The sequence below is a fragment of the Andrographis paniculata genome, unplaced genomic scaffold (assembly GCF_009805555.1).
Source record: "Andrographis paniculata isolate CXL003 unplaced genomic scaffold, ASM980555v1 Contig58END, whole genome shotgun sequence".
Classification (NCBI taxonomy): Eukaryota; Viridiplantae; Streptophyta; class Magnoliopsida; order Lamiales; family Acanthaceae; genus Andrographis; species Andrographis paniculata.
Genome location: NW_026137593.1, coordinates 1010077 through 1034697, shown reverse-complemented (window position 1 = coordinate 1034697; position 24621 = coordinate 1010077). Strand labels below are relative to the sequence as shown.

Genomic DNA, 24621 nt, shown 5'->3' with positions numbered 1-24621 from the left:
ATTGGCAGCCGAGTACATTGAGTGCTTTCAAGAAATGAAGAGTCTAGCTGCAATGTTTAAGACTCGGATACTCAAGCAACGCATATAGAAGTGGAAACATGCACCCGCAACTCACAAAAAGTTGGCCTTTCCGGAGTTTAGTGATTTTCAACAATTGGTGGTTTGTGTTGTTCGCACCGAGTATGATTAAGGGACGGCAGACTGCTTAAGCTAATCGATTGAGGCTAGTGAATCAATCAATTTTTATAAATAATGATGATAATTCCTCTGAAATAGCTGTTGAAGACACTAAATAGCCCGAGTTGTGTTCTGCCGAGCTATTGCAAAGTAAAATATATGTGCCTGGCCAGTCGCGTGGTCCATCAAATAATTCACCTACTCTGTGATAATAAATTAATGTAATATAGAGGAGACTATCATCTCCACAGGGATTGTGTGATTCACTCTTTTATATTCTAATGCAATGAATGAAAATGGAGAATTTTCTCTTATTATCTAATAAAGACAAAATAAAAACACAATTAAATTAACAGAGAACTGACTATCAAGGGGATGGCTGACTCAAGAGGTGATGCAGTTATGACACTTTTATTTTTATCATCAATTCAATAAAGTTAATTCTTACTATTAAATTATCAATAAATTGGTTATATTTATCAACAAGCTCTGACAACCAGTTTTTTCTTACAGTGTAAGTAGTTAAGGTACGCCCGTAAACTACCCCGAATTAAGCTAATAAACCTAGGTAGGCCCATTGAAAATATTTTTTAATCGCATTATAATCTAGTAAAACCCAATTCAAAATAATTACTACCTAAGAGCAGCAATTATATTTGATTGCCTAACCCCCGGAAAGGAACTATCCGACCTGGTTGACACCTATTCAAGTGCGACTACAATTACGGATATCCTACCTAAATTGACTTTAGATTATCAAACCAATTTAAATATCGTACCAAAATACCCAATCAATCTAACAATCACAAACACTATTATCAGAATTAGATCAATATTAATAATAAAAAAGAACTTTTATAAAGAAAGTCAAGAATCTCCAAAACACAAGAACCAAAACATTATCATCCCTCAAACTAGAACGGTATCTACTCCATAATCAAATAGAAAATAACAATGAAGAAAGATAAAGTCATAGTTTGAAGGGAAATCTTCTCTATCGATTTGCTCATGCGCGATCTATAAATCTCTCAGTCTCATGCTCCTGCACATGTCTGCATTGCTTTTGGCCGTCCTACCTTTGTCTACGTGTAACTCCCTCTTTTTTCTTTTAATTTTGCCATATTTTTGTAGTAGTTGAGCTTTTAGGCCTTCAATTAAATTCTCATGTCAGAAGGGTGGGGTCAGTTATAGTTATGACTAACTTGATTGTCCAAGGTGATTTGTTTTCCCCAAAATTCACCAATTTTGCATTTTCTCTCCTGCATGTTGAAAGTGAACAATACTCACAAAAATTAGGTAGAATCCAATCAAAACAAACCAAATAACGGATATGATATGAACATAAAACATATGTGATTTCAAGCTATCAATTCTCCCCTCACCTAAATCATACTTTCCCTCAAGCATACTATCAAGCAAAAAAACTCAAGTATATAACATTCTCGCAAACGTCATATCCATCATATTTCAAACAGAGCACCACCGAATTCGAAGTTCACCAAAGTTAAGCACCCTCACCAAATGATATATATGAATGTGTATATGCTCACTCGCAAGTGTTTCCGTTATCAACTCTCAATGCACATTGAAACAAGAATAATCCCATAGGCTTGCTCAAAAACCACACCTTGCTCACTAAGAATGAAAATTCCAACACCTATAATCAAAGGGTCTTTATTCAATGTTGTAACGGAGCCATGGTTGGGGTAGGAAAAATGTATGAAAAAGCTAATGGAATCGAGGGAATTCACTACGAATCACTGTATGAATTAATTAAGCAAACAAACATACCTTCAAAAATAACTACTATACTCAAAACTCAGAACGACAACCGACAATTCAACTTCAATGGACTATCAATGCAAAATAAAAACCAAAACCTCATAATCCACCCCCTTATATATATTATTATTTTCTTTTGAGGCTGTTTTTCTTTTGAATTTTTTCTATTTTTTAGGCCGTTTTTTTTAGGAAGGTGGCAAATAATAAATAAAATAATATATATACAAAACAAGACTGCAACTTCGTACACTTCTCAAATTTCTCTCTAGTTATTCCCAAGTGCAACAAAATTAATTAATATAGTCAAACATAGAAATAATTCCCTAACTACCATAGGTTTCAAAATAATGTTTGGTTTAAGAAATAAAAGGGTTAACTGGCTAAGGATTTATCGTGATTAAAGAACAAAATAAGTCAATAAGCTCAATCACGGTTCACTAATGGTTAATTTTTTTTTGGTAGTAGGTTAAAACTTAAGGCCAAACGGTTCACCTAATTCCCTTATCCTTTTATTCGCATCGAAATCCCACAAAAAACAAACTCAGCATGCATTAGAGAACAAATTTTAGAATTTTAAGTATAACATGCTTCACATATCGAAAAAAAGCTGAGCATATTCTAAATTGTATGACTATGTAAAAATAGGCTCAAAAGCTCATGCAAGGGTTATTTGGTGGTCAACCTAGTTTAATAAAATGATGCTAAGGACAACATAGGTCATTCCAAATACAAAAACGTCACATAAGAAGGATCATAAAGCAAGACAGCAAATGTAAGATAGAGTTAAGGAAGCATCAAAGAGATAATAAGAAACTATCAAAAAAATGTAATCCCCCCTCCCCACACCTAGTTCATGCATTGTCCCTAATGCAATAAAAAAATAAAGAGAAATGGATTACAATGCTTCTCCGGTTTGAAGTACCGAAGTCAAGCGGTGCGAAAAATGAGGGAATGTAGCAATAGCTTCATCTAAGAAAGGGTTGTAGTCACTTCAGTGCGAAAGGCGGCATACTTAGCCAGAAAGGCCGCAATTTCTGTTTGTTGGTGCTCGAGCGCATCTTGCAATTGATCAAATTGCACTTGGAAGTAGTGATGAGAGAATGCAGGTGGATTGGGATCAAAAAAAGGGAGGTCTAGAGAAGCTTGAGATTCGTGGACTAGTGTGCCAACTAAGAACCGATTCCCGTTATGGTTTGTAACCAGTTTCATTGCCTTGAGACAAGGAAAGTCCAAGGGCGTCATCGTGTAGGACCTGTGAAGAGAAAAAGAACTAAGATAGTCAATATAAACATCTGAATAAGAACAAGGTTAAGGGTGAGGTGTGTCATGTAAGATCCGTGAATGAGGTTGCCGCTTTTAGTATGAAACACACGAGAAAATATGTCGTCTAGCCAAAAGCAAAGATTGATACGGATCCCTCGACTCATGGCCCATAACATATATAATTCAACCTTAAAAATCACACCTGCACTATCCTGTCTACCAAGTAAGTTATAGGCAATAAAATTTATGCATGAGCTGTAAGGTAGGAAGTTTGATAGATGAGGAACGAGCATCTCGTGGATGAAAATGGGAGGCGTGGCAACTAATTTCATGCCAAAAGTCATACAACTACTAGAAAATGGTTCAGCATAATCACACAAACTACGGGAGTACTCGGCACTTTGAGAATCTAGTTCAGAAACAACTCCTAATGCTATACCAAATTCAGTTATAGACTGATGAAAACTCGTCCCCATTAAGCGAAACTGGATGACATTATGGGTAAAAAGATAAAATGCATCAGGCAAAGTGAATTGGAATGTAGAAAAGAACTTATAGACTAACTCAGTGATTGCTGGTAAATGTAAAGTAGCAAAAAAGGTCCAACCAATATTGGAAAGATACGCGTTTACCCCTGGTCGTGACCTGAAGTTCATCTAAGGTCGGTTTGTGAAAGAATTTACCAATAATAATCTTCTGACATGGTTCTAAGCATTGGTCATTACGATGGCAGTCCTGGGGGGTCAGTGAAATCCAAATTACCTTATATAACTGAAATGGAGGTGAGTTGAGTGGTTGTGCGTTGTGCACGATGGCCCGTCGAAGAGGTGCCACCCATTGGAATACGTGGCACAACAGGACGTGGAATGAAAGGTTGCCTGCATTTCTTTTTGCTAATACCTTTTTGATTGAGTAGCCTTGATGCAGCTTGTAGTAGGAACTCGAACTTTACCCATGAATTTTGCAAACAAAATAGCTAACCGCACAATAGACTATAACCAAACCGAGGAAATATCTAAACACCCAAAATCGGAAAGTATCCAGATGTATCACACAGAAAATATCAATTTCAGAGCATCAAGAACACGAGTATAACATTCCATCCCAAAAATTGAACCAAGATTGCGCATACTACGTCTAACACCTCAATATCGCCATCACGGAAGGAAAAATTGACGCCAAGTTCACACCAAATTCCTAGATTCGAATGACTGAAGTTCAACAATGAAAATTGTAATGGAAAATTTCAGAATAGTAATAACCCAATTATCAATATATAATACCAAAATTGAAAGTATTGGGAATGTAGGAATGAAGAAATACTACCGAACCGGAGAGGTGAAGATTGTGAAGGAGGTGTGGCGACTTTCGCAGCCATTCAACCCTACCCATATCGTGCAGGAGCGGTGGCTAGAGGCGGCGGCAAAATTTTTGGCGGTTGATGCAGGCTGGCGGATGACTGGAGGAGAAAGAGAAGAAAAAGAAGAAGAAGGAAGATGGCGACGGTTGGAGGAGCGGCGGTTGTCGTTTGAATGCGCAGAGGCCGCAGACCTAGGCAGAGGTGAACCGGTCTAGTGCGAAGAGAAAATGAGAGAGAGTAGAAAGAGTGAGAAAGGGGGAGGAAGGTGGGTCTAGGTAGGGTTAAATTGGAAATTGAAATTTAATTTGGATTAAAGAGGGGAGGAAAATCAGTATGCAACATGGTATTTAGTCATGAGTATGATTAAATACTATGTATTATTCTAGAATTGGGTAGGGTTTGGGATGGTGGGGTGAAAAAAAAAAAAAACAGTATGGGAGGTGTCAATAGTCATGACCATGACTGAAAGTTACCTCTTGATCTGAATTTTTTTGGAGGAAGAAAATCATAAAGATTGATCAGAAGACCTTATCTCCATCACGCTATATCAAGAGCTAGTAATATTTCCTAAAAAACCTTCACAAAATTAAACAAAATAATCAAAATCAGTATGCAACATGGCATTTAGTCATGATTATGACTAAATACTATGTGTTATTTTGGAATTGGGTAGGGTTTGGGATGGTTAGGTGAAAAAAAAACATTATGGGAGGTGTTTAGGGTTTAGGGTCAATTAATCATGACTATAAATGGCTTAATACAATATCCATTGACCACAAACTTTTTCTTCATCTTTAAACTCTGAATATCCACTGCACCAGAAGAAAAGATTTTAGTAACGATAAATGGCCCTGTCCACCTAGAGCGCAGTTTTTTACGGAAAAGCTTGAGACAAGAATGATATAACAAGACGTTTTGCCCAATTATAAATTTTTTTTCTAGAAATATGATGATCATGAAAGGTTTTGATCTTCTCATTATAGAGCATCGAGTTCTCGTACACTTCCTGTCGAATTTCCTCTACCTCTTGAATTTGCATCTTCCGATGGAATCCGACTTCTTGAAGATGCATATTGCACTTTTTCACTGCCCAAAATGCCTTGAATTGAATTTCCATAGGTAAGTGGCAAGGCTTTCCATACAACAATCGAAATGGTGACATCCTTATTGGTGTCTTGTACGTTGTTGGGTATGCCCACGAAGTATCATTGTGTTTCAAACTCCAATATTTTATGTTCGGTTGAACTATTTTTTTCAAGATAGACTTGATTTCATTATTGAAAATTTTTTCTTGTCCATTCTTCTGAGGATGGTACGAGGTTGATACCTTATAAAGTATGCGATACTTTCTAAATAATGCAACCATGGTTTTGTTGCAGAAGTGAGTCCTCTGTCACTCACAATTGCTTTCAGCATTCAAAAATGAGAGAAGATATTGGACTTAATAAATTATGCAACTACCTTAGAATCATTAGTTTGGGTGGCACTCGCTTCCACCCATTTCGAAAAATAATCAACGGCGAAAACAATAGAAGCAACCATATGAATTAGAAAAAGGCCCCCATAAAATCTATACCCTAAACATCAAATACTTTAACAAAAATCATCGGCAATTGAGGCACACTACCAAAAAAATGATCTTTCACCACGGCTCGAGGGTTCGTAACAATAACGTCGTAACAAATAGTGATTTTAGTTATGACAATATCCATGGCAAAAAATCATCCTCCTGGTCAATGTTTTAGGTTCAGTAATTACGCAGAAAATTACATAACAAATACAGAGTTCGTGAACTTTGTTCAAAATAACATTAGTTATGATTTTTTTTGTAACAACTAGTATTTAATTTTTTTTTAATTTAAACTAAATATTTACAGTACAAAAAAATAAGGGTAAAAATGCAATTGTGCTTTGACCCAAGAGAACACGCCAGAGCCAGGGTATTATACATCTCTTCCAACACTTAGAGAAATTAGACGAAATTAGGGCATTATATTTTCCTCCCCTCCAATGCCGTGATCCACTTTCTTTTTTCTTACGCCGACGTGACGCGCTTATGGTGGGATCGATGAGGTAGTCCGGCGCCGGAGTCCAGGTATTGATTTTAAGTTTTCTCCAGTAGTATTTCATGTCGATCGATGGTTCTTCATATCTTCCTCTGTATGGAGAAATCGAATTGAGAAGTCCTAATATTCAGCTTCTTCCTCAGGTTGATACGGAGCTCTGATTTGGGGAGCATCTTCAGGCACGGACAAATTTCTTCTGCATCGTTCCGCATCGTTACATTTTGTGTGTTACATAGCTATTGAGCCCGATTTCGGTTGTTCTTTTTGGGTAAACATCGCTCTTTCATGATATCTTGTGCAACTCTCACATTTCACAAGGGTGTGGGGTAGGTTTTCAAATATATGAAATTTTAGTTTTCATATTAGCAATTCCAGTGCGGGCTGCCCTCCCTTTTGTGCAACTTACTTTTTTATTCTAAATTTTATATGGGTCTGTTATGAAAATGATTTTCAATGTGTGACTTTATGAATAAATGAATTTTAGAACATAGATAACTCAGCATTTTCATCACCACATTCTTGAATTATGATTTTGCAAATCGTTGATAAGAATTATGTGTATGTACTAAATCTGTGATTGAAGTGGTAGTGCAATACCGTTCCAATGGAGTGTATGTGATTGAAGTAGCAGTGCAATTCCGTTCCAATGGAGTGTATTTGTGATTCAGGCATTTATGAATTTGATTTTGTACATTGTAAACAATTCACATTATCTATTTGGGGCTGTGTAACAATGTCGGCGATCATAAACGAAACCATAGTTTGATGTAAGTGTTGCTCTACACTTAAAAAATTTTTGAAACAGTGTTTGAGTACTCACAGCAGAAAAGAAAACCATGAGGAAACTTATTATTAGTATTTTCATGGTCTTTTCTTTCATTAGATACTCCTGCGAATTTCTTCACAGTTTTGTGAAGATAATAATATTTTAGCTGATGCATTGCTCTATATATTATAAATCTTTGACAGGTTTTATATCTTTTGTTATCGTAAAGTTTTTCTTGTGCATCTGTGGCTATTTTTTCCTGTACATGTCATGTAAGAAATATTGAATTACTTAGTATAGAGGAATAATAATACATAAGCACAAGGAAAGAACATAAAGCTGTATGTGTTTGAGGGCAAGAATATGGATTTTTTCCTTTCTTGCCTTAAAAACAAAACATATTCTGAATATACATATCTTTAAAAAGGCATCTTCTTAATATATATGAGTGTGTGTGTGTTTTTCCGCCTGTCTTTCTGTTTGTCTTTCTCCCTGTCGTGAGTTAGTTTGTTCAATATTTATTGTAATTTGACTTATTACTCATCTTATCTTCAAGTGAATTTTAGTTAGAATGGACAGCTGGTACATCAACTTTATATTATCTGAGGGGAAAGTAAAAGTTATATGTGAAAAGAGAATACATGCACATGTGTAGATACAATATGTTAAAAATCATACACTGATTTGTGAAACTGAATGGCAGCTTATGTTGGGAAAATGTCCAACTCCCTAACAGCTTTGCATATATTATAATATTAATATATAACTTTATAACGATGATATATAAGAATTTAATCTTATTTATGCCTTGTTGTGCAATTTCAGCCCCTCCATCATTATATAATACAAAAGTGATAATATGGTTTTTGTTCAATCCCAAAAGTGAGACTGCATATTGTGACTTAGTGTATGTTTATAGTATTGTTGTAGTTAATATAGAAATCACATTTTGGTTGCCGTAGCTTAAATTAAAGATGACCACAAAAAATAGAAAGCCATAGGTATGCAATTAAGGAGACAAACATTAAGATTTCAATTATTTATAGTAATGGTTTGAATGTGAACATATATATATGTATGTATAAATATTAATTAGATGATGATGAATAGTTATAATTAATCGTTTGTGGATATATTCAAAAACAGAGGTTGAGGTTGAGGTTGAGGTTGAGGTTGAGTTTAAGATAGGATTATTTATTTGTTTATTTATGCAATAGGAGAATTTTATAAGCAATCAGCTGCATCCCATCACGTCCTGGAGCAAGAAGTAGGCCATGTTGTGGAAATGTGAAAGAGATCGAGGTAATTTTATCTATCTCAGACTTCAGCCTCAATCTCAGCTTTAATTATTATTATTATTATTATTATTATTATTATTATTATTATTATTATTATTATTATTATTCCAAGTAGCCAATTTTGTATTACTTGTTTGCATCCCTGTAAATTGTGACATCAATCCCTTTTTTTTATTTTCAATCCTCAACTAAGTGTATTTTTCATATTATAGTAAACTCATAAAATATGAGTATGTTGCAAAAATAAAAGTGCAACTTGTAATATAAGTTGTTTCTTGCGGCATTCCATTAAAATTTTTCATGTTGCATACCTTTTTTTTTTTTTTTTTGTCTTTTTACTTTAATTTGAAGTTCACAGTTTGTTCATTGTAAAGAGAGATCAACATGATTTGTTATACTTTCCTTCTGGATCGTATGTTACTGATAAATAATCAAAGTTGCCAACATCTAGAATTTTTGCACATTTTTAAGTCCAATGTCAAATTTCTGAATGTTCTTCATGCTATTGATGTATTGATCCATATGCTAAAATTTATTATCTACCAAAGCTATAGCAAGTGAAGAATGGAAAATCTGATGGATTGCACCTTTACGCATTGGACTTGGTCTCTACTCATTATCAACTATTTGTGTCTGATTTTACTTGTTTCTACAGGTCTTTAATCAATGTCTATAAGGATAGGTCTCTAATTTTTTATTAGGTTTGCCATCTAAAGATCTTCCTTGTCTTCAAGCTAGCTATGTGAAAATTTTATGCTTTTTGAGTTTAATTTCAACTATCAATTATCATGTGATCAAATTTTGATGGTGTATTACAATACATGTGATTCAAATCCATCAAGGCTGATGTGTATGCATTCATGTACAAAAACTTCGGAGCAGTTATTGGCCTATCTGTAATTAGTCGTAATTTATGTACTTTTCACAATTGAATTCCAATGCTTTTGATGGCTAACGAATTCACTATGATCTGCATATTCTTGATAGGCCATAGCTCGTATTGATATGGGCTCTGAGATTCTCAGGCCTGTGTCTGAATCACCTTTTACGGTACGATGTCGTCAAACCCTAAATTTAACTAGTAATCAATGAAGTGTCAACTTTAGGCTAATCTTCTTGGCCAACTATGTTTTCAACTCTTCTGCAATCTCTATTTTAGGTCGGCACCTGTGTGCTTATATTATCTCGCACTAGAGAGAAGAAAGTTGTTGCTGAGGGACTTCTGCTCTGCCCCCCTACACCAGGTTTGTGGCATTGTGCCTTGAGTTTTTTCTTTTAAATCCTTCAATATGATGTTCATACTGCATCATCGATATTGTGACAGTTCAGATCTTATGGTTTTATTAATCATGGTTTTATTTAGTCTGGGCATATTCAACTTGACATATGTGGCAGTTAGAATATTAATGAAATTATTATTTTAATATTGTACATGATATATTGTTTTACTTAGGTTTGATTGGTGGATGGTTGGTTTATAGTTCGAGTTGCAATCACATTGGAAATTAGAAAGTAGTGTGATTTGGTGCCTAATTCATGGGTTGAATAACATGTATTGTAGTAAATGTCCGAATTTACATACTCGTGCTATATGAGTTACGAAGTTTACACTTCAAATGTGTTATGGCATGTTATACATACAGTGTGATCGTGTGTTGATATATACGGTGAACTACATACTCAAAACTGCACTTTTTGAATATTGTAGGTGACACACTTTCCATTGTCAAGGTCTTCGTTACGTCAGCCTCAGTCCCGGAGACACCCCTTATTTTACCAACAATTGCAACTACTATTTGCGAGGTTGTCGGTGAAGACACTAATGAGTGGAACTACAAGGACGTATGGATCTACTTTCATTTCTTTCATGTATTGTGTTCCAAAACTTAAAAGAAATATTACTAAAACTAAACCTAAATTTGTTGGCAATTGCAGCTCATGCGCCACCCCTGAAGCATTTCAACCGATTCCTTAATGTTTTGCCCCTATTTGCCTTATCGATTGCATATCGTAGCAATGTTTGGATGGTAGGTTGTTATGGCTATGTGAATTACCTATGGATTAGATGCATAGACATTTGGAGTTATCTTTTGTGCGGTGAGAATTGTGGTTATGGATTAATGGATATCCCTACTTGCTTATTACTAGCTTGGATGTTTGAAATACTTGTGTTTTGTGGAACATAATATCCAAGTGGAGATATGGCTAGGCTTGTTTGATGGGATATTTTATTTTTTTGTTAGGTGATGAACATCGATTTGTAAGTATTGTTATGTTACTATCCTATGTTGGGATTCCCTTATAGTGTTTATTGTTTATAATTATGGTCGATCGTGATATTTATAGCATGGTTGTATACAAAATATGTTTCGGTATAAGAGAGATTACAACAGGTCAATTTGTTACACACAATTTCAATTGCATCACAACCACTATTTTTTATGAGACACTATTTTTCCATAACAAAAGGATAAAATGTTGTAACAAAATGTTATTTCTGGATGTTTGTTACGACCATTTTCGTGACCATAAGTAAGGATAATTTTTTTAAGGGTTTAGTGACGTAACAAAATGATGCAATGATGTAACAAAAAGATGAAATGACGTAACAAAGAGTGGTTCTTGGATGTTTGTTGTTACGGCCAGTTTCTTGATCATAAGAAAATATATTTTTTATTACAGGTGCAGTGACATAAAAAAAAAAACTGTAATAGAAAGCATACTCTGACAAGCGGTCATAGTAATGTTTTGGGTAACGTGAGGAACTTCTGTAACAAATATCGTGACAAAAGGTCCTGCCACACGCGCGAAAAGCTCGACTTATGATTACGAGAGAAAATTCGTAACAAACATCGTAACAAAAATCCTGCCATAGGGAGCGTTGACCGACAATAATAGTTATGAAAGTTACGTGGCAAAAAACATTCGTTACGCAAGTATACATTACGGATAAAAGTCGTCACTAAGGCGTAGCAAACACGCAAATTGCACGAAAAGTGGCTTTTTGTTACGATCTTCCAGTTGTAGTATAAAACTATTTTTTTGGTAGTGGCATTTGATTACGAGAGAAAGGTTACTTGTTTGTTGATATCTATGACAAGACTTACATAACTCAAATGCGTCCTTGAAGAGAGTAGGCCAGTAAAGTCCACTTTCTATCACCTTTCTAGCTGGTTTTTGAGATTCAAAGTGTCCACCACATGCCATAGAATGACAAAAGGTCAAAATATACTGAAATTCACTTTCATTAACGCACCTTTGAATGATTTGATCAGAACATCGCTTCCAAAGATAAGGTCATCCCAAATGTAGTATTTTGCATTACTTTGGAGCTTATCCCTTTTTGCCTTTTCCCAACCTACAGGAAACTTACTGCTGGTGACTAAATAATTAACAATATCAACATATCAAGGGAGTTAGTTGCATTGGAAAGAAGTTGTTCACCAGGAAAGGACTCTCGAACAGGAATTGCATCTGACTCCACGGGTATGTGACTCACATGATCAGCCACCAAATTCTCAGTTCCTTTTTTTTCATGAATTTCTATGTCAAATTCTTGCAAAGGAGCACCCATCAAATTACTTGAGGTTTGGCCTCTATTTTTGCCATCAAGTAGTGTAGAGCTGCATGATTAGAGTAAACAAATACTTTAGAGCCTAGAAGATAAGATCTAAATTTATGAGAAGCAAAAACAACAACAAACATCTCTTTCTTCATGGTGGAGTAATTTAATTAAGTGCCATTCAATGCTCGTGAAGCATAGTAGATGACATGAGAAGCTTTCCCAACTCATTGTCCTAGAAAAGTCCCCATTGCAGTATCACTTGCATTACACATCAGCTCGAATGGCAAGTCCTAGTTTGGAGGTTGGATAATTGGTGGGGTTGTCAGACGCTCCTTCAATGCTTCAAATGCCTTCTTGTAATCATCATTGAACTCATATGCCACATCTTTCTGTAGGAGGTGAAACACTGGTGCTCCAATCTTGAAGAAGTCCATGATAAAGCGCCGGTAAAAACCTGCATGTCCTAGAAAACCGCATAGCTCTCACACAAAAGTAGAATAAGGTAAAGCAGTGATTAGCTCTACTTTAGATTTATCTACTTTTATACCCTCAGGTGACACTTTATGGCCTAAAACAATTCCTTGTTTTACCATCAAGTGACATTCTCTTAATTAAGCACAAGGTTAGTTTCAATGCATCATTTCAGGATTAGAGTCTAATTTCCTAGACATGCATCAAAACTATATCCATATACACTAAAGTCGTCCATAAAAACTTTAATGATTTGCTCAATATACTAAGAGAAAATACTCACCATACATCTTTGGAATATAGCAGGGGCATTATACAAACCTAAAGGCATCATTCTGTAGGCAAAAAATCCAAATGGACAAATGAATGATGTTTTCTCATAGTCATCGGGTGCTATCGCTATCTGAAAATAACCTGAAAATTCATCTAAAAAGGAGTAATAGGTGCGACCAGCTAGTCTTTCAATCATTTGGCCAATATAAGGAAGGAGAAAATGATCCTTTTTTGTTACCTCATTGAGCTTATGATAATCTATGCATTGGCGCCATCCAGTTTGCTTTCGAACTGAGAGCTTTTCACCTACTCCAACTTTCTTGGGAACTACTTCGACTCGGCTCACCCATTTACTATCGGAGATAGGGTAGATGATACCAACATCAAGTAGTTTCAACACATCTTTCTTGACTACCTCAGCCATAATCAGGTTTAACTTTCTTTGAGCTTGTCTCACCGGTTTGGAATCCTCCTCAAGTGTGATCATGTGCGTACGAAATGAGGGATTAATACCTTTTATGTTACTCATTGTTCATCTAATGACGGTCTTGTGATCTTTAAAAACCTTAATTAGCTTCTCTTCTTGTTCTTGTGTCAATTTTAAGAATATGATCACCAGTAGAGTAGTTTTTTTTCTCTCAACTAAACATACTTCAGAGTCTCAGGTGGAGGCTTTAATTCCAATTTTGGTGCCTGTATCAAAGATGGTAATAAACACTTATTAGATTCATGTAAGAATACTTCATACCTTGGTGGCCCTTTCGGAATTGAGTTAAACTCCTTGAGATTTTTTTTTATTCTCTTGTCTATGACTATCTCTCCCATACGTTCTTCCTCCATATGTCCCATCAATACGATCTTCAATTCATCGGAATCACTTAATTCAAATACTTTATGCACCCAAGGATCCAAAATATAAAAGTTAATAAGAAAAATTAGGTCATTCACTTAAACTAGTACATCCTTTACCATACCGTCAGAATAGGCATTAGTTTGATCAAAAAGCTAAATAATAATACCTATTTCTTTCAAGGGTCCTATATTCAAAGAGTCATGTAGTGATCGTGGCATAACATTGATATCGGCGCGCAGGTCTAACATAGCCTTAGCCACTTCTACTTTTCCAATTTTGCAAGGGATAGAAAACATACCTGGATGACCTATTTTAGGTGGTACTTTTCTTTTCAGAACAGCAGAGACATTCTCACCCACTATAATGTTGCTCATCCCCTCGCAATTTTCTCTTCTTGGTACATAGTTCTTTAAAAAACTTTGCGTACTTGGGGATTTTTTTGATAGTCACTAAAAATTCCTTTCGTTTCTTTTCCTTATGTGGCTTCTTCAATCTATCAGGAAAATGAGGCAATTTAGTTTCAGTAGAAAGAAAAGATTTAGGATGTACCTTTTCGTGGAATTCAATTTCCTTTTAAATCTCCATTTCAATATGATCTTCATTCTGTTCCTTTTAGATAGGAGGTGGACTATCCAATTCCTTACTACTACGAAGGGTTATAGCATCACATTCTTTGGATTTTTCTCTGGATGCGCAGGCCACTTTTCTCTTTGACGTAACTATTTTACCTCCTCTGATACTTGACTAATCTGACTTCGTAGCTCGTCAATAGTTGATTTCATCTCTTATTGGAACTGTTGGGTAGTAGTGGCCATAGACTTCACCAAGTCTTCCAAAGACGGATTAGAATTGCTTGTGGGTGCTTGGGGCGGCTGCTTCTCATAAAGACGAAGCTGTTGTATTTGGTGTGTAGCTTCGAATGGTTAAGGACTATGACTCTGCTGTGCATTTCTATAGCACGGTTCGGATGATCTTTCCAGCTTAAATTATAGGTGTTGGAGTACGGATTGTACACTGAGGTCTTTTCACACCATAGCTTGCAATGCTTACATCCATTGCATAGCCTTCTTGGAGGATCGGCCATGCATCTGTAGGATGACCTGCACTTGTGCATATTTCACATGCCTTGACTTGGACACTCAGGTTAGATTTTTCTACGACGATCTTGCGAACAAAGCTTGTCAACTCAGAAAGTTGTTTCTGCATCAATTGGATAGAGTGGTCTTTACTGTTTCCGCTTGTCTGTCCAACATCCCTCGAACCAAACTACTACGTGTTCTCAGCCACCCGAGCAATAAGATCCCAGGCTTGTGTTGGCGTCTTATTCACTAGATCTCAACCACTTACAACATCGATGATGTTCTTGTTCATCAGTGACAAACCATCATAGAAGTATTGAATCAATAATTGTGGAAAAAATTGATGTTGTGGACATTTAATGATAAACTTATTCCATCGCTCCCAATATTCATGGAGCGTTTCATCTGATTTTTGTTTGATGCCACATATCTCCTTCCTTAGAATCGAAGCTCTGGAAGCTGTAAAGTATTTCTTTAAGAATTTATTCTTCATGTCATTCCATGTGTTGATTCTTCTAGGTGGGAGATAGAAGATCCAATCATTTGTAGCATCTTTGAGTGAGAACGGGAAGGCTTTGAGTTTGATTTGTTCGTCACTAACACCTGGTGGTTTCATGCTAGAATACACCATGTCAAACTCGTTCAAGTGTTTGTGAAGTTCTTCGTCTTCAAGTCCATGAAAGAAGGCATTGAATGAACTAAGCCATATTTCAATTTATAAGAAATTGTGTTATTCAGAGTTGGAAAATCAATGCATAAGGGCTACTGCGTCAAGCTAAGAGCAGCCAACTTCTTTAAAATGTGGTTATCCTCAGCCATGACAGTTTATTGATCACTTTCAGAGAAGCTAGAGCTAGAGATTTTAAGGCTCAAAGAATCAGCCAGCTTTGCAACTTGAGCAGCTTTTCGTTGTCTGGCTAGCTTTCATAGCTTTCGCTCAACCTTCTCTATCTCAAGATTGAATATCAGTTCACCTGTACGAGAAGAACGGAGCATAAATAGGAGGATATAGGAAAATAAAGCAAATAAAAACATAAAAAGTAAAACAAAGCGCCAATCCCCGACAACAACGCCAAAAATTGGCAGGTTGCACGGTCAATCAAATAATTCATCTACTCTGTGATTATAAATTAATGTAATACAGGGGAGGGGATTGTTTCCACAAGGATTTTGAGATTCACTCTTTTGTATTCTAATGCAATGAATTACAATGGGCCTTTTTCTCTTGCTATCTAATGAAGACATAATAAAAAAAACAATAAAATCAAGGGAGAAATGGCTATCGAGGGGATCCTGGCTCAAGGGGCGATGTAGATATGGAACTTGTGTTCTTATCAACAATTCAATAAAGTTGGTTCTTATTAAACTATCAATGAATTGGTTATAGTTATCAACAAGCTCTGACAATTACTTTTTTCTTACAGTGTAGGTAATTAAGGTACTCATGTTAACTACCCTTAATTAAGCTAATAAACCTAAGTACGCCCATAGGAAATATTGTCTAATCACAATCTAATCTAGAAAAATCCAATTCAAAACAATTACTACATAAGAGGAGCAATTAGATTTGATTGTCTAACCCCCGGGAAGGAATTATTCAACCTGGTTGTCACAAATTCAAGTCGAATATAATTACGGATATCCTACCTGAATTGACTTTAGATTATCAAGATAAATTTAAATATCGATACTAAAATATCCAATCAATCTAACAATCACAAACACTATTATCAAGATTATACAAATATTGATAATAAAAAGAACTTCTATAAAAGAAAGTCAAGAATCTCCAAAACACAATAACCAAGACATGATCATTCCTCAAACTAGAAAAATGTTTACTCCATAATCAAATAGCAAAGAACAATAAAGAAAGATAAAGTCATAGTCTGAAGGGAAATCTTCTCTGTCTATTCGCTCATGCGCGATCTATGAATCTGTCAGTCTCCTGCTCCTGCCCGTGTCTGCACTACTTCTGGTTGTCCTCCCTCAATATGTGTGTAACTACCTATTTTTTCTTTTAATTTTGCCCTATTTTTGTAGTAGTTGCGTTTTTGGGCCTTCAATTAAAATTCCATGTCAGAATGGTGGGGTTAGTCATGGTCATAACTAACTTGATTGTCCAATGCTGATTTTTTTTCCTAAATTCACCAATATTTTTCTCTCATGTATGTCGGAAATAAACAATACGTACTGTGAAATTAGTTAGAATCCAATCAAAAATCAATCAAATATCGTATATGATACGAACATAAAAACACACGTAATTTTGAGCTATCAGTGTCCTACATTACCACCAGGCAAAGGAAAGAAAGTTAACTCGAAATTCGCTTAGGTTATACTGGGATTAGTTTAAAAGATAAGCATAAATCAAAAGAAGAAGCACAAACATAAGTCAAATTTTATCGTTCGATAAATTTTTATAAAAACAACTTTTCGAAGAAAAATTGTTTGAATGTAATAAAGTTAAAAGTGCTTTTAAATGGTGAAAATTACTCAAAAAGATATTTTGTTAATATAATTGTATTTTTTGAATAAAAATTTTATAATTTATTTTAAATTTTATTATTTATATTTAAAAATTTTAAATTATATAGTATAAAAAATATATGTTTTTTAATGTGGTAATATATATTTTAAAATTTTACTTTAAAGATAATATACAAATTTAAAAAAAAATTACAATTCAAAGTTAAATTATTTGTACTTTTATAATTTATTATTATATTTAATAATTTCAAGTTTTTAGTATAATTAAACATTTATATTTTTAATTTTGATATATGAATTTAATTGAAGTAAAATGTATATAAAATAACAATAAAAATATAATTATATTTTTAGATTTTAATTACAATATACAATAATTATTTTTATATTATATTATAGTTTTATTGTTATTATTATTATTATTATTATTATTATTATTATTATTATTATTATTATTATTATGTTTATGTTTATTACTAGGGATAACATACGTAATTTTAACTGAAAAATCGTTTTGCTTATTTCAGAAGCTATTACTAACGTGCTTATGAAAAAAAAATTGTACTTTCTAACTTCAAAAGCTGCTTCTACAAAAGTTAATACAATGGTCATGAAGATTGACATTGAGAAAGGTAACACCTCCTGAAAGATCATCTACGCCTAACTTCAATGTTCATGAAGATTGACACCGAGAAAGGTAACAACTCCTACAATTTCACTACTGGTGATTGGATAGACATTTTTTTTTCATGTCATGAGGAAACCTCTAGTTTTATAGTCGTCATGAGGAATACAAAGGTTATTCCAGAGCTAAATACCTTCCCTTGAATAGAAATGAGACATCATCAAAGGGAAAGATTGACTCAAAAATTGCAAACTGATTTTTTGTAGAAATAACTAGATGACAAACCAAAAAAAGTTAGCACCAAAAAACTCAGGAAGATCTTGAATCCACAACCCACACCATGGCTTGGTAGTATGGTGCTGGAAAGGGAGTTAGCAGGTTGTGGCTGCAAAGAACCTGATTGCTAGTGAAAAAATGGTACGAACAACCCCGATTGAGGTTTAAAATCAACTGGTTGTGTCCCTTGGGTGCTCTATATTATCTTGTTGATTTGCATCCATTATCTTTTGTGCTAAAATATGACATTTAAGAAGATGTATAGTGTGTTCTCGTATTTACAAACTTCGAAAAAAGCCTTGGGTTGAGCGGTGGACAACCCAAGTGACTATTCAATGATGATGATTGAGTAGGAAGATACTAGAGGATTTGAACAATTATTTCTGCCAATACAAAGAAGAATACCAATATTTTAGGTGCAAGACCCATTATTGGAAGTGAACATTAGCACCTTAGAAAAGCCGAGAACAACTTGGTAAGCGCACTATTTTCTGATTGTGACCATTCAAGGATAGAGGATTTGATTCACCGATATCTTGATAGCTTCACATATGACTATTTCGAGATGTCGGGGCAGGCTAGGGAGTTTTTTTAGCATCAATTGTCAATAAAAAATAGGTTATTGACCTTACAAGTAGCGACCTAGAAGGTATAATCCTTAGTTTCTTCCAGCAATCAAGTTGAAAATAGAAAAATTATTGAGAGCGTAACTTTTCATACCATCTGTTATTGAAAATGGGTATCAAATATTGTTCCGGTAAAAAACAATTCCATGTGTGATTGTGCATATGTTTTATAGATCTCAATCTAGCAATGCCAAAAGTCGTTACATTATGCCAGTCGACGACATATTAATCAATTCAACGGTGAGGCATGGGATATTATCTTTTATGAATGGGTACTTGAGTTAAAATCATAGTTTCTTGGACAATGAAAATACCAGGAATATGGAATTCTTATATCAAGGGGCAGCTAGGCTTTTTGATTTGTTTGTTATACAAATGTGCCAGTTCGATTTTTTATAATCTCATTGGTGGATGCATGGTGGTTTCTATTAATGATGTGGTGGTGAAATTTGAGGGGTTCGAGACTCATTTGAAACATCTCAAACAATCAGCCCTAGCCTGTGAATGAGGTTCCATCTATTGAAAGAGAATCTAGATGAATGCTTATTCGGTATTTTGACGGGAAATAAGACTAAAGCTATCATCAAAACAGTCTTTTTGAGATCTATCAAGAAGTTTTTGAGTTTGATAGGGAAAATAAAATTTTGAAGCTGATTTACTGTGAACTTGGATGTAAAGATGAATAATTTTTTATTCTTCTAAAAAGGGAATTTCATTGAATTTGCTTGGGGAGCTGAACAACAACTAGTATTCAACATAGTGAAGATGGTTTTGATGCTATTAAGAAAGAGCAGGGCTTTAAAATTTTATATGGCAACATCCAATTTAATCATCAATAGCATACTAGTGAGAGACAATGAAGAGGTAAATGAACAAACGTTATACATTTAAGAAAAACATTGAATTATATGGAAGGGAGGTACTCTAGTATATAAATATTAGGTTATCCATCATACTATATGTGTAGCAAACTTGAGTATTATTTTATCCCGCATGATGCTTATTTATTTTTAAAAGTGAATTTAATTAAGTTTATATTGAATTGTTTGGTTATTAAAGGTCTTCTTGTGAATGACTTTTTAAGTTGATGCCTTTTGACTTGATTTGGAAATACATGCTTAAAGGTCGTCAAGGGATAGGTCATTGTTGATTTTCTTAGTGATCATTCTAGCTTCAAATCAATATTAGATGATGGTGCACTATTTTTGTGAGGGCAACCCCTTGGGTTTTTAATTTGACGGGTCAAGTACTCATACATCTGCAGACATCGGCATTGTAATATCCAATCCATATGGTATAATTTTGAGACATTCCTTTTGTTTTCCACAAGAAAGTACAAATAATCAAGCTGAATGTGAAACTCTTATTTTTGGATAATATTTCTTTTTGAAATTTATGGGGCAAGACATATCATGATTTGAGGTGATTCTCAATTGGTTATTAGCCAACTTACTGGTGATATTATCAATGTCGAGAAATGTTACATTTGTAATTAATGTTATATGATCATTATGTGGTTGTTCTGAAATGCTTCTCATCAAATGCCACTATTGATAAGACAAATTTTTGGATCAGATTCCCGGGATTAAACTTAACCTTCTGTGATGAAACCATTCTCATGTGTCTTGCCTCAATTATAGTAAAATCGGTTAAGATTGACATGAACACGGTCAACATTTTGCATGGTTGTTTCGCACACATTTGAGTCAAAATAGATTGTTCAATCCCTATCATAGCCCAAACTTGTGTTGAGTCCATTGGTAGAAAATCGAATACAAAGGACTTCACATCATTTGTTTGTGGTGTGGTCTATATGGTCACACTCATACATAGTTTCGAAAACTAAGAAGTAATGCTCTCAAAAGAAGCAACCCAATCTGGATCACACACCAGAAGCCGCTCATCATTTCAAAACTTTGATAAATAAATGACAATGAAAGAAATCCTAGATACAGTCTACGAGGACTGGCTAATAGTGCAAAGGAAAGAAAGACTCACTAAAAATTTTTTGAAAGTAAATACAACGTCTTCTTATCCCATCCTTCAACGATCTAAGATGGAATCCCTCATCAAGAAACCCTAGACTACCACATAGGCCATCTATACCACTGCCAAAGAAGTGGACAATTTACAGGCCTCCAATAATCAACATGAGAAGTTTCTGATTATTCTAATTGTGGGACTTACCTATCAATAAAAACCAAGAAGCGCAGACTTAATTCTACAATTAATTCTAATACACAGGACTATTTCACATGGATGTGAAAAATGACAAATCATTGGAAATTTTAACATTCAATATATTTGATGTCTTAAAGGACCCCGAAAAGAAGACAACGGTACAATTATCTGTCAACATGAGAATGATCACATGACGAATAACTGTAACACCCAAAAAGTTCCATGGAAATGCCATGCGCCAACACCGAAACAACAACAATACATATGAACATGTCATGCCTCGATGTCAAGGCTAAAACATAATAAAATTGAGTATCAATATTTTTCTTTGAGAAAGTCATAAAATATTTTAACCAATACCCATAAGTACTTTAGAATATGCAATTGTAGAAATTTATTACACATATTCAAAATTCTCAATGTATCTCAAAAGTTTGAAATCATAATTTTGGACAATATCCAATCCAAAAGGTCATGCTTGCTTGATAAAAGCTGCGTCTCTATGATGCATCAAGTGGACGAAGGTCTAGAATTCAACTCTGTATGGAAAAAAAAATAGTAACATCAGTAAAAGTTGAGTAAAGGATTAAATATACAATGCATCAAATAAATTACCAATAATATAAACGGTAGCCAAGCAACTTGCATGTTTTAATTCAATAGTTTTGTGAAAAATCATGATGTAAGGAAACATGGGAGAATATTTTCAATTTGAGATGACATGAACTTGAGAGAAATACTTGCGAAGTATCTTAAGATAATGGAACTAGAAACATATAGAAATCACTTAACCAAATCTACTTAGATGAATTCGAAAAAAAAATAATAATTACGCTTTTAGGTAGACCTAACATGCTTGCAAAAAAAAATTCCAATCTTCAAATTTTTGGCAACGTTTCCGGCGCATCAGTTTTAAGGATGTATTTGAGTAGGATGTATTTGAGTAGGATGTCAAGATTTATGATAATTATTAGGTCCCAATAGTGAAATCTAAGTACTAATTACATTTTGTTTGCTTTGTAAAGGACCAAGAAAGAAAAAGCGTTTCACGACTTAGTGCCTGTGTCAAAGGAATTTAGAAAGGAATGAAAGAAAACAATCCATGGTAGATGAATTGAATGGTGAGATTCCTCAGGTGCTACATGTCCCTCAATTGGAAGATGTGACCAAACCGTCTGTGGTTAATGTTATTTTGTAATACCCTCGGAGTTGGGCCGGTGCTAAGACAAACTCCCGTGGATGAGCCCATGCCAGGCCATCCGAGGTTGAATATAGGTTAATGGATTGAATAGACTACTCATGTCAACATTGTGCACATTCCTTTATGGAAGCCTTACTGAAAGAACTCTGAGTTAACCGTGCTTGCTCTAGAGTAATTTGAGGATGAGTGACTTTCTGGGAAATCTCCCAAGGTGCACGTGAGTGAGGACAAAAGAGTAATTAGAGTCTATGAAATATATTTTAGGGCAAAGTACACGTGGTAGAGGTCGTGGGCAAAGTTTCATGAGTGGCCCAGGGGTTGGCTTTAGGACTAGCTTTACCCCGGAGACTGAGGGGTTTGGAGATTTGACTAAGGGGTTGGGTTCAGACCAGATAGCTGGAAATGAGGTCCCTCCACCACCACCGCCACCGGCAGCGACTGAGGCTCACTCTGAGATGCCAGCTGGGGAGAGAGTACCCCCGACTATTGAGTCTACGCGAGCAAAATTCTCTTTTAAGACAATAGCAGACTCAACCAGCTACTACAACGGTTCGTTAAAAGCATAATTTTGAGGCTTATCATGAGGACTATTTGGACAAGGCCCATAAGCATAGGTCTCCACAGTATGCTGGGCAGGAGGAATCGGCTATTTTGGAGTCATAGTTTGCTTTCTTTGATAAGATGTTTCACACAATTAGATGCTTTGAGACACACAAAGTAGGGGTGGCTACCTACTCCTTGATGGGTGCTGCTGATGAGTGGTGGCGCAATACTCGCCCTGAGAGCGAGGCCTTTGAGAGATATACTTGGGATGGTCTGAAGACTGACATGACTAGGGTGTTCTACCCTAACTTTCTACGATCTGAGAAAAAGTTTAAGTTTCAGAGATTGGTCCAAGGAGGTAAGACATTGACAGAGTACTATAGCAGATTTCGTGATATGCCGAGTCAAGTGGAGAAATTTGAGGATGGATGTAATGGGGAGATATGAACAGCTTTGGCTAGTGGGAGAGCACCCACCCTCACTGAGTCCTACAATCAGGCGGTATACATGGAGCGAGCACTGAGGGACTGAGAGAGGGCGAGAGCCTTCAAAAGAAGAGGACCAGAGATGGGCTTTAGGCCCAGTGGATAGAGGGATCAACCCCCATTCCAAAATATGGGAGGATAGAGGATGGATACCAGAGGCCCGGGAGGCCACTTTGAAAGAGGACATGGGGGAGTTGGACAGTGCCCAAGATGGTTGAAACAACATCCGGGTCACTTGTGCGATGGTAGGCCGAAGACGTGCTACAAATTGTGGACAGCCGGGGCATTTGAAGAGTCAGTGTGCCCAAATCCCCTATACTTCTAGAACTGCGTCAAACTCTTTCGTGGTTTCATACACTTTGCATCTAACCCCCTCGGTGGTCCCTATTTAACAGTATTTGACCTAAATGCGCCCAAACTACGAATAAATTTTTGAATTTCTAAACCCTTAAAATTACAAATATATTCATTTTTTTAATATTTAGCCTAAAAAAATAGTAAATATACTCAAAAATAGTTATTTTTCTCAGGTTTTAATAGTTTATTTTTACTATTTTTTTAGGCTAAATATAATAAAAATTGATATATTTGTAATTTTAGGGGTTTAAAAATTGAGACTCTAAAATTTATTCGCAGTTTGGGTGCATTTAGTTCAAATACCGTTAAATAAGGACCGCCAAGGGGGTTAGATGCAGAGTTTATGAAACCACGAGGGAGTTTGACGCAGTTTTAGAAGTATAGGGGATTTGGCGCAATTTCGTGAAACCACTGGTGGATTCTGTGCAATTTAATCTTAATTTAAAGTACTAATCAAAGTTTTGGTCTTTAAAATACAGTTTAGGGATGTTAGCTTTGATTTGGCACTAGTTTCATAATGTTTCGGCTACCGATGATTTTATGGTGAATTTTATAAGATTTGCGCTGAATTCGAGTAAATTGATTGATCGTATTTCATAATTAGGTGAAATCCGATCGAACCAAGTTCCACAAGTCAGTGGTAGTTGAGTTGGTTAGCTTCCTCTAAGTAAGGTAAGGGGTTAAATATCGCATGTCCGATGGGTCTTCTGATTTTCGCTTGATTGATAGACTATAAGAATAAAATTTATGTCAATGAGAAGTGATCTGAAAACTTGATGAGCATATTGTTTATGTATAGCCGAATTATTATGAGTTGGGATTTCTTGAATAATGATTATGTGCACGTATGATTATGTAGTATACTATGCGTGATTGTTGATTTG

The 24621-nt window shown here is 35.3% G+C and overlaps 2 protein-coding genes and 1 non-coding gene across 5 annotated transcripts; 1 reads left to right on the top strand and 2 right to left on the bottom strand.

Annotated features, from left to right (window-relative positions):
• Positions 1-2676: 2676 nt before the first annotated feature.
• On the bottom strand, positions 2677-4874 carry LOC127257751 (uncharacterized). Of its 3 annotated transcripts, none has more exons than XR_007840078.1 (2): positions 4549-4874; positions 2677-4433 (listed from the first exon to the last, which is right to left on the bottom strand). XR_007840078.1 is itself a non-coding variant. In XM_051284214.1 (2 exons), exons 1-2 carry the CDS (start codon positions 4104-4106, stop codon positions 2929-2931), a joined length of 405 nt encoding a protein of 134 aa, XP_051140171.1. In that variant the 5' UTR covers positions 4107-4865; the 3' UTR covers positions 2677-2928. The 3 variants fall into 3 exon arrangements, 1 of the variants encoding a protein (XP_051140171.1); XR_007840077.1 differs by having other exon boundaries at positions 2677-3211; XM_051284214.1 differs by having other exon boundaries at positions 2677-3211; positions 3985-4865.
• Positions 4875-12567: 7693 nt separating this feature from the next.
• On the bottom strand, positions 12568-13508 carry LOC127257630 (uncharacterized). Its single transcript, XM_051284065.1, has 3 exons — positions 13260-13508; positions 13070-13151; positions 12568-12731 (listed from the first exon to the last, which is right to left on the bottom strand). Exons 1-3 carry the CDS (start codon positions 13506-13508, stop codon positions 12568-12570), a joined length of 495 nt encoding a protein of 164 aa, XP_051140022.1.
• A 1783-nt stretch (positions 13509-15291) lies between these two features.
• Positions 15292-15398, top strand: LOC127257766 (small nucleolar RNA R71). Its single transcript, XR_007840111.1, has one exon. It is a non-coding gene; the product is annotated as a small nucleolar RNA R71 (small nucleolar RNA).
• Positions 15399-24621: the final 9223 nt, after the last annotated feature.